Below are 10622 nucleotides of genomic sequence, written 5' to 3'. Positions count from 1 at the left end.
TACTTCCCATATTACCTGCGGCCTTTCCCTCCATATAGACTTGTAGGCTACTTCCCATATTACCTGCTGCCTTTCCCTCCATATAGACTTGTAGGCTACTTCCCATATTACCTGCGGCCTTTCCCTCCATATAGATTTGTAGGCTACTTCCCATATTACCTGCGACCTTTCCCTCCATATAGACTTGTAGGCTACTTCCCATATTACCTGCGGCCTTTCCCTCCATATAGACTTGTAGGCTACTTCCCATATTACCTGTAGCCTTTCCCTCCATATAGACTTGTAGGCTACTTCCCATATTACCTGCTGCCTTTCCCTCCATATAGACTTGTAGGCTACTTCCCATATTACCTGCGGCCTTTCCCTCCATATAGACTTGTAGGCTACTTCCCATATTACCTGCGGCCTTTCCCTCCATATAGACTTGTAGGCTACTTACCTGCTGCCTTTCCCTCCATATAGACTTGAAGTGGCTAAAGGATCAGTAATGCCCGGATTTTTGTTTGTTGCACATTAACAGTTCACCAGCGTTCTTGAGTTCCATCCAGTGGATGCTGCGGGCTCCTTCAGTCTGTGTTACCTTGGTATATGTAAGTAAACTATAGAAGCTAAATCATGATAGTCTTGTGTAGCACCCTCCTAGATAGGTGCTAGGTAAAGCATTTGTTTGCTCCATCTGCTTATCATGGGGAGCCTGATCTGTTAGTTATGCCTGTTACATGTGTCCAGGTGTGAGTTCACTTGGTCTGAGGGAGTGTCCCCACTGTATCCAATAGGGGAGCCTGTTGGACAGTGGAGGAAACCCAGCCAGTGACACACAGGCTTTTGTGACAGTCCCATCCTGGGATTGACCATAAAAACTGAGGACACATGTGACAGGTCGTCTTAGGTGGGAAGCAGAGTCCCAGGAGGAGCATGACGGCTGTCTCTCCTTCTGCATACTGAGAAAAGTGGTTACAAGCAGTCGGCCTGGTGAGTCAGGTGTGGAGCTGAGCCTTGAAGGTCCTGGAGAAGCTGACAGTGGAGCTACAGGCAGAGCTATGTGGGAAAAACAGTGTCCGTGAGTACCAGGGGGCTTGCCAAGGGGTCTGCCCAGGAAGGGGACCACTCTAGTGAGGTCAGTAGACAGAAGGTCAGCGCACACAGTCAGTGAGTAAAGGGGGTGCCAAGTAGAACCCTGAAGAGTAATCTACCAAGTAGTTCGTACTTCACTTTAGTGGCAGGGTGAAGCAGCGGCCTTGCCGCATTCAACATCGATAGAAGTCCTCAAGTTTGTGCATAGTTTGCTAAGTTGGAGTATCCCACTTATCCCTTCTCCCATCCCATCATAAAATAAAAACAACAAAAAACCAAATCCCCTGAACTGTTTACTGACTGAGCAAAGAATCTAAAGTACTAAAGTTTTACAAGTCGTTTCTATGGGTAACCCAGGGAAATCCGCTTTAAACAGCTCCCAAGGGAGTAGTGCTACACTTGAGAGCCAATTTGCCAAAAATGCCTTATGGCAGGAGTCTTCAAACTATTGCCCTCCAGTTGTTCAGGAACTACAATTCCCATCATGCCTAGCCATGTCTGTGAATGTCAGAATTTTACAATGCCTCATGGGACGTTTAGTCCTGCAACAGCTGGAGGGCCGTAGTTTGAGGATCCCTGCCTTAGGGCCTTATTTGATATGATGCTGTTGTCAATGCAGATTTACCTTTGGTTTGCTGGCCTCTTACCTCCTCTGTGGGAGATCTGGTATATGGACTTTTCTCCTTAATTCCACTGGTGTGCGCGGTCCTGGGTGACAGACTCACTTTCATCACCAAACTGATCTCAGTGCTCTGTACAGTCTACAGCAGGGGTGGGGAACCTTTTTTCTGCCAAGGGCCATTTGGGTATTTATAAAACCATTCGGGGGCCTTACAAAATTATAACCTTAAAAATTAGCCTGTTATATTTGGTCAAACATTTAATTAACTCACCCCTAATGTGATAGCTGCAACTGCTTCTCTTTGGTGAGGTGTGTGATGTTAGCTGGTATTAATGATGTTGCTACTCGCAACTGATTTTCCAGGTTTGTGTCGGTCAGTCTGGAGCGCAGTCGACTTTTTTGTGGTGGTAAGTTTTGAAAATAACTGCTGGCAGGTACTGCTGGTGGGTACAGCTGGCTGGTACTGCTGGCTAAGGCTGGTACTGCTGGCTTGTACTGCTGGCTTGTACTGTGCTGTGGGTACTGCTGGCTCAGGCTGGTACTGCTGGCTTGTACTGTGCTGTGAGTACTGCTGGATGGTACTGCTGGCTCAGGCTGATACAGCTGTGGGTACTGCTGGCTGGTACTGCTGTGGGTACAGCTGGCTCAGGCTGGTACTGATGGCTGGTACTGTGCTGTGGGTACTGCTGGCTGGTACTGCTGGCTCAGGCGGGTACTGCTGTGGGTACTGCTGGCTCAGGCTGGTACTGCTGGCATGTACTGCTGGCTCTGGCTGGTATTGCTGTGGGTACTGCTGGCTGGTACTGTGCTGTAGGTACTGCTGGCTCTGGCTGGTATTGCTTGCTCTGGCTGGTACTGCTGGCTCTGGCTAGTACTGCTGGTTCTGCTGTGGGTACTGCTGGTTCTGGCTGGTACTGCTGTGTGTACTGCTGGTACTACTGTGAGTACTGCTGGCTCTGGCTGGTACTGCTGTGTGTGCTGCTGGCTGGAAATGCTGGCTAGAAGTGTAGCGGCGCCACGTTGGAGGAATAGGCGATGTTTCCTGTATTGGTCACAGGCGGAGTGCATTTGATATCACTCCACCTGTGACTCACTCAGACTGTCAGAACAGAGCAGGAATTATACAGGAAATATCGGCTCCTTTCTGACAGATCAGCTGAGAGACACAGACTCAGCTGCATGGGGGGCCGGACCATAGGTTCCCCACCCCTAGTCTACAGGTATGGAGCTATTATTTAGGAATCTCTGCATGGCTAATTAAGCTCAGCCGTTTGCTCTGTGTATCTGCAATTGCTGTATACTGTTTTTATGGATATGTTGACTTCCATTGTGTTTCTGTTCATTCAATAGTAAAATTCCTCACGCTTTCCCTGATGAAGCCGAAACAGCGAAACCGGTTGGAAACAAAAGCGCAGTGAATGATGCCACTTTTGTACATTGAACATTTGTTTGTATAGAATGTTTTTATACTCCTTTTGATAAATACATGTTTATATCTTTTTAAATAATCTTTTGTCGTTCTGTGTCTGAGCACCTTAAAAGTCCTGCACCCCACAGCTTTTTGTTCCTTACTTATATGGTTGTGCGCCACCTACAGGTGATTGAAAGCAACCATGTCATTCCATACTAATCAATAAGGGTGCCTATTCTGGGATACCTGGGCAATCCGCTACTCCGGGAGCAATCTGCTCAGCATCTGGAGCACAACGTATCTCTCACAATATGCTCTCTGGAGAGGTTGGATAGTTCTTAATCTCCAGAGGTCGGCATTGCTGCCAGCTCAGCATTTGAAATATCTAAGCATCCGGCTACCTTTAATGTCATAAGACATTTGCCTTCATAAAACCTTAACACGCGTCCCCTAGTGCATCCTAATATAATTTAATTAACATCGACTGCTCAAGCCCTGACGAAGGAGGAGGCTCTTTTCACCTGAAACGTGTTGGCTGTTATTTGTTCTTCTTAACCAATAAATATTTCAAAAAGGCTTTTAAGTGAGACAAAATTTTTTCAGGCACTCTTCAGTACACTCCTGTGTGGTCACTAGGACAGGAAGTGAGGAGAATCTCTTCAGCGAGGACACATACACCTGAAAAAACTCTACACCTAACAAATTCCTGGAACTTCTTGCTATTATGGCTGACATATCACATGTTGTGTCCTGAGTTTTAAGTCAAAATGTTACGATTGATTATCTCGTTAAAATATCATCTGAAAGTTATTGGACTACATTAGGCAGCAAGTAAATGTATTGTCCCCTAAAGTCGATGTGTAAAAAAAAAAAAAGGGCATTGTAGATTGTTGTTTATGGGGCTGTGTAGCCACAGTCTGGTCAGGGATCCAATGCTGACCCGTGTCCATAGTCAAAAGCCCCAACTATGGGTATGTGAGCATCAGAACTGGACCATGGAGCAATAGAAGAAGGTGGCCTGGTCTGATGAACCAGGGTAAAAAATGACACCAGGATGCACTATGGGAGGAAGACAAGCTGGTGGAGGCAGTGTGATCAATGATCATTGTTCTGTTGGGAAACCTTGGGTCCTGCTATTTAAGAATGTGATATGTGTCAAGTAACATCCACATAAAGTGGAGTTCCACCCATTTTAATATGTTTAGATGTACGTAATCCCCTTTAAAAACACTTTTACCAATGGAAACTATTTTTATTAATTTTTTTGCAAGGAAATACCTTTTTTTCTTCTTTATTCATCCGCACTTCCGGGTCTGGCCACCTATAGGCGATTACGTCACTCGACGATTCGCAAGGGCTGCTGGGATGTATCCCAGCAGCCCTTGCGAATTGCCTAGTGACGAATTCTCGCATTATTATCACAACGGCACCAGCTGTATTTGGATGTATTGCATTGAGCCCGTGCTCCGCCCCACCTCCGCCCCGCCTCCTCTCAGTGAGCTCTACGGGATGTATTGCTTTGAGTCCGCGCTCTGCTCCGCCTCCGCCCTGCCTCCTCTCAGTGAGCTCTACGGGATGTATTGCTTTGAGTCCGCGCTCTGCCTCCGCCCCGCCTTCTCTCAGTGAGCTCTACGGGATGTATTGCTTTGAGTCCGCGCTCTGCCTCCGCCCCGCCTTCTCTGTGAGCTCTACGGGATGTATTGCTTTGAGTCCGCGCTCTGCTCCGCCTCCGCCCTGCCTCCTCTCAGTGAGCTCTACGGGATGTATTGCTTTGAGTCCGCGCTCTGCCTCCGCCCCGCCGTCTCTCAGTGAGCTCTACGGGATGTATTGCTTTGAGTCCGCGCTCTGCCTCCGCCCCGCCTTCTCTCAGTGAGCTCTACGGGATGTATTGCTTTGAGTCCGCACTCTGCTCCGCCTCCGCCCTGCCTCCTCTCAGTGAGCTCTACGGAATGTATTGCTTTGAGTCCGCGCTCTGCCTCAGCCCCGCCTTCTCTCAGTGAGCTCTACGGGATGTATTGCTTTGAGTCCGCGCTCTGCCTCTGCCCCGCCTTCTCTCAGTGAGCTCTACGGGATGTATTGCTTTGAGTCCGCGCTCTGCTCCGCCTCCGCCCTGCCTCCTCTCAGTGAAGAGGCGGGGCGCAGGCGGGGCGGAGCGCAGACTCCAAGCAATCCATCGCTGAGTACAGCTGGTGCCAGTGTAATAATGCGAGATTTCGTCACTAAGCGATTCGCAAATGGCTGCTGGGATACATCTCAGCAGCCCTTGCATATCGCCTAGTGACGTAATTGCCTATAGGCGGCCGGACCCGGAAGTGCGGATGAATAAAGAAGAAAAAAGATATTTCCTTGCAAAAAAAAATAGTTTACATTGGTAAAAGTATTTTTAAAGGGGATTACATACATCTAAACTTATTAAAATGGGTGGAACTCCATTTTAAACATTGTTGGTGATCAATTAAACCCCTAATGGAAACGGTATTCCCTGAAGGCAGTGGTCTCTTTCAGTGGGATAATGCACTCTGCTACACTACAAAAACGGTTCAAGAATGGTTTGTGGAACACAACAATGAGCTTGAGGTGTTGACTTGGCTTCCACATGTCCCAGATCTCAATCCAATTGAGCATCTGTTGGATGCGCTGGAAAAACAAGTTCAAACCATGGAGACTCCACTTTGCAACCTATAGGATTTAAAGGATCTGCTACGAATAGCTTGGTGCCAAGTACCACAGCATACCTTCAGAGGTCTAGTGGAGTCCATGCCTCAATGGGTTAGAGCTGTTTTGGTGGCACCCTGCCAGAAGGACCTGCTCAGTATTAGGTGGGTGGTCATAAAGTCATGGCTGATTGGTGTAAATTCTCTCTATTTTTTATAGTGGTCCTTGCTTCTGATCTAGGACAGAAAGTGATGGAAAATCTAAAATTTTAGGTGTGAAACCGGAACAGGAGAGGAGAAATCTACCACTGGGGACCCCTGTCCAAGTGACAGTTGTGAAATATTCATGGAGCAGGTAGTGTGGGGAAAAAAATCCTCTTGCTCTGGTGACAGGCACTTAATTAATAAGAAGTGGGAAATAAATTCTAGGGACACAGATAGCAATACCAATGCTTTTGTTGGGGAAATGTTAGAATGGTCCTCACTCTATTCTACAACGGTATATAAAATAATAAAAGTGAGTGTGGCTCCACTGAAAAAGTAATATGTTGTCAGTTTAGATGTCTCTAGAGGTTGAAAATGACAGCTGGAATCTGATTGGCTACTCTTTGCCCGTGCCTCCACTAGCCCCCTCCTCCTTGGGTCTTCATTCATAAACAGAGCACATTTCTTCATGTTTACGCACCTGAGCATTTCTGTATTTCTGTGCACAGGTAAACAGCTTGTAATGGCAGGTGGCTTCTGAGTCACATTCCAATGAGGTATTGTGGCTCGTCTCTAAATTGAGGTCATTAAGATCAGTTTCCTCTAAATCCTCGGGCATGTCATCAGTTTCCTCTAGGTCCTCGGGCATGTCATCAGTTTCCTCTAGGTCCTCGGGCATGTCATCAGTTTCCTCTAGGTCCTTGGGCATGTCATCATCATCATTCTCCTGGCTGCTTGGATCGACTAGTTTATCAAAGTCATTTTGAAAATCTTCTGAAAAATATTGAAGTGTTTTAAAATTAGGAATTTAATTGGTGCCAAACCACACTAAGTTCTTGCTGTGTCAATTGATTTCTGAGTTACTGCATGGAAGATTGATATAAAATTGATATAATATTTCTGGGTGGAAATGGATAGCACCAGAATTTCAGATCTCTAGAATTGTGTAACCAAATGTCAGAATCTGACTTCCCAACTACACTCACCTCCACCATAATAAAGCCCAGTTATATTTTCAGTTTGTTGTCTGTGAAAAAGCAGCCACAGCCTGAGTAGAAAAGTTGGTCCCCTGTCAGCATGCTGCAGAGAATGGTCCTAGCTCTCTATCGGGCAGCATTGTTCTCTTTGTAGAGGCCCAACACTCCCCTAGCTGAATAAACAAGCAAAAAATTGGGGGAGCAAACCCTGAACACAGGGGCATAACTACAGGGGTTGCAGGGGGTGCAGTTGCAACCGGGCCCCATGCCCCAGGGGGCCTGCGCAGCTCCCCTGTACACCTGGATAGGAGGGGCAGCGGGGGCAGCATGTAGAGAAATCGCTGTTCTCCTTTTTCCTCCTGTAGCTGCAGGAGGAAAATGGAGGAGATTGGTTCCTCTGTATGCTGCCCCCGCCACTCCTCCTATCCAGTTCACTTGTGTTCTGCTGTCTTTGCAGGACTTGTGAAAGGGTCCCGCTGCGGGACCGTAATAAAGGGCCCGGCAACGAGAGTAAACGAGAGTAAAGGGTCCAAAGATCAGTGGGAAGAGCCCCAGGCTTGAAGGGAAGGGCCCCAGCCAGGGGTCCGGGGGGCCCTTCATAGTTTCTTGCACTGGGGCCCTGAAGGTTCTAGTTACGCCTCTGCCTGAACATGTATATCTAAAGCCGGTGCAGCTATGAACCAAGCGACATGTATATTAAAAAAGAATAGCGCACACATGCTAAAGAAATGACTATCAAATATGGAGACAATCCATAAATAAAAATGGGGGTTTGGTCCCATCATATGGCCATATCGTGCTCAAGCACACCACTACGTCAAAGTACCCCATTGTCAGTGGGTCCTACACTATCCATGAAAAAGGATGAATCCAGCCTCTCTAACCCTTGGATATAACACTCCTTGCTGGGAGAGATGTGCACAAATCCCCATTTTTATTTATGGATTGTCTCCATATTTGATAGTCATTTCTTTTACATGTGTGCGCTATTCTTTTTTAACCACTTTACCACCGGAGGATTTTGCTGTCTTATGCCTGGGCCACTTTTTGCGATTCGGCACTGTGCGACTTTAACTGACAATTGCGCGGTCGTGCAACGCCGTACCCAAATGAAATTGACGTCCTTTTTTTCCCACAAACAGAGCTTTCTTTTGGTGGTATTTGATCACCTGTGCGATTTTTACTTTTTGCGCTATAAACCAAAAAAGAGTGTAAATTTTGAAAAAATAACAATATTTTTCACATTTTTTTATATGAAATTCCCCCCCAAAAAAATGTAAAAATCAAAATTTTTTTACATTTTTGGCCAATTTGTTTTCTGCTACCTATGTTTGGTAAAAAAAATCGCAATAAGCATATTTTGATTGGTTTGTGCAAAAGTTATTGCGTTTACTAACTAAGGGAAAGATTTCTGTCATTTTTGGTGTTTTTTTTTTTAACGAGTAATGGCGGCGATCTGCGATTTTTTTCTTTTGCGGGACTACGACATTGCGGCGGACAGATCGGACCCCTGACTGACATTTTTGACACTTTTGAGGGTACCAGTGTCATTACTGCAGTAATCAGTGCTATAAATATGCACTGTTACTGTAAAATTGACACTGGCAGTGAAGGGGTTAATTTTATTGGAGAGGGAGGGGTTAATGTATGCCTGGTGCTTACTAACATGTGTGGGGGGGAGGTGACTGAGTGACACAAGGACAGATCCAGGGTTCAGCTATGCTGAACCCTGCAATCTGACCCTGCCTGTCACTTCGGAGATCCGCCCGCTTGTGTTTACACAGGCGGGCGGATCTCCACACTCGATTCCCCGACGATCGGGGAAGAGCGGCGGCGATCGCCGCCGCTCTTCCCCTGGCCCGACTCCCGCTGTGACTGAATACAGCGGGAGCGCGCCTCCGGGCGGCGCGCACGCGCCGCCTAGAAGGGGGAGGGTCTGCCGACGTAGGTCTACGTCGTCAGACCTACAACAGCCACTTTGCCGCAGTAGGCTCAACGTGAGCACCGGTAAAGTGTTTAATATACATGTCGCTTGGTTCATAGCTGCACCGGCTTTAGATATACATGTTCAGGGTTTGCTCCCCCAATTTTTTGCTTGTTTATTATGTATTCGGTCCGACCAGACTTCTGAGGTTGAGCACCCCACCCCCCACACACACCTGTACTCTATCAGTGTCCACTATCAAGTAGATATAGGAGGAGTCCCTTGTAGTGCAGTTGCACATCTCTCCCAGCAAGGAGTATTATCTCCAAGGGTTAGAGAGGCTGGATTCATCCATTTTTTATGGATAGTGTAGGACCCACTGACAATGGGGTACTTTGACGCAGTGGTGGGCTTGAGCACCCTATGGCCATATGGTGGGACCAAATCCCCATTTTTATTTATGGATTGTCTCCATATTCGATAGTCATTTCTTTTGCATGTGTGTGCTATTCTTTTTTAATATACACTCCGCTAGCTGAGTCAGACCTATAGCTCTGCAATAAGCAAAGCTCATGCTCGGTGCTAATTGGAAATTTGGAATGCTATGGCTTTGACTCAGCAGAGGGTGTTCAGGACTACTGCAGAGAGTCCACTGCTTCCAAATAAAGAGCAAAGGTCCTTCTCTGCAACATGCTGGCACGGTACAGGCCTTCAAAATCAGACTGTGGCTGCTTTCTAAAGAAAACAAACTGTAGGGCTTTGTTTTGAAGCTTCTAAAATGTTTTTAACTCATTTTTAAATGAAAGTGATATTAAGCCCCAAACACAAAAAATAATTATATGGCAGCTTACCAAATCTTAGATGGTGATTGCATTAGTTTTGTTTTATTAAGTTTCATTCCTTTATTTTCACATGGTGATCCAGCCAGTATGTCTGTTATTTTTCAACTTCCTTTATCGGACTAAACTTTTTGGCCAAAATGTCAGTTACAGGGCTGAGACAAACCATTTAACATTGATGCCTACAATGATCAGCTTGTATTCATTTATGTCAACCCTTTACCTTTATCATCAGTTCGGGGCACCTGCTGTCATTTTTCTGCACCCCAGTCCCTTTGTTTTCATGCATAGGATGTGCAGACAAGGCTATGCAACCCAACTATGCACAAAAATATAGAAACTGGGGGGCAGAAAAAGAGCAGAAGGTGTTCTGGACTGGAGTCAAATTGGGAAATATTTTGCTGTAACGGGAGGCAGTTTGTTGGCCAAGGGATAGAGAATGGTACAATAACCCAGATAGCAAGCAAGTTATCCTTGTTATCTGGGAATGAGTGTCTGCTGGCCACAGTGAGGAATGGTGGAGGAAACTTGAAAGTTTGGGGCTGCATTCCTTCAAATGGAGTTGGAAATTGGATCAGGACCAATGGTGTCCTCAATGCTGAGAAATACAGGCAGATACTTATCCATCATGTCATACCATCAGGGAGGTGTGTGCTTTACCCCACATTTATTCTGCAGCAGAACAACTAACCCAAACATACAGCCAATGTCATAAAGATATATCTGTATATATGTAGTGAATATAGATGTGGCGCTACTCCAAGTGAACAATGTATTTACCATCAAGCAGGGCAAGTGGTGGGCAGGAGGGACAGTTGCCGTGGGCGTAATGGCTTATTGCAGGGATGAAGGGGGGGGGCGCCTTGACCCTAACCCTAAGGGAAGAGGGGGGGGCACAGCTTGGCATCCTTGCCTTG

The 10622-nt window shown here is 46.5% G+C and overlaps 1 protein-coding gene across 1 annotated transcript in view; it reads right to left on the bottom strand.

Moving 5' to 3' along the window:
• LOC309564342 (uncharacterized protein) overlaps window positions 1-10622 on the bottom strand; it is a gene marked incomplete at its 5' end in the record, with an annotated part of 150245 nt that overhangs the window by 20775 nt on the left and 118848 nt on the right. The window contains 2 exons of the mRNA XM_082268968.1: window positions 6447-6571; window positions 6632-6739. Coding sequence (XP_082125094.1) covers window positions 6447-6571; window positions 6632-6739 — 233 coding nt within the window. The remainder of the gene's footprint in view (window positions 1-6446; window positions 6572-6631; window positions 6740-10622) is intronic.

This window comes from Pelophylax lessonae (assembly GCF_965119305.1).
Source record: "Pelophylax lessonae genome assembly, chromosome: 9".
Lineage (NCBI taxonomy): Eukaryota > Metazoa > Chordata > Amphibia > Anura > Ranidae > Pelophylax > Pelophylax lessonae.
Note: the sequence above shows the minus strand (reverse complement) of the source record. Positions and strands in the feature narration are given on the sequence as shown.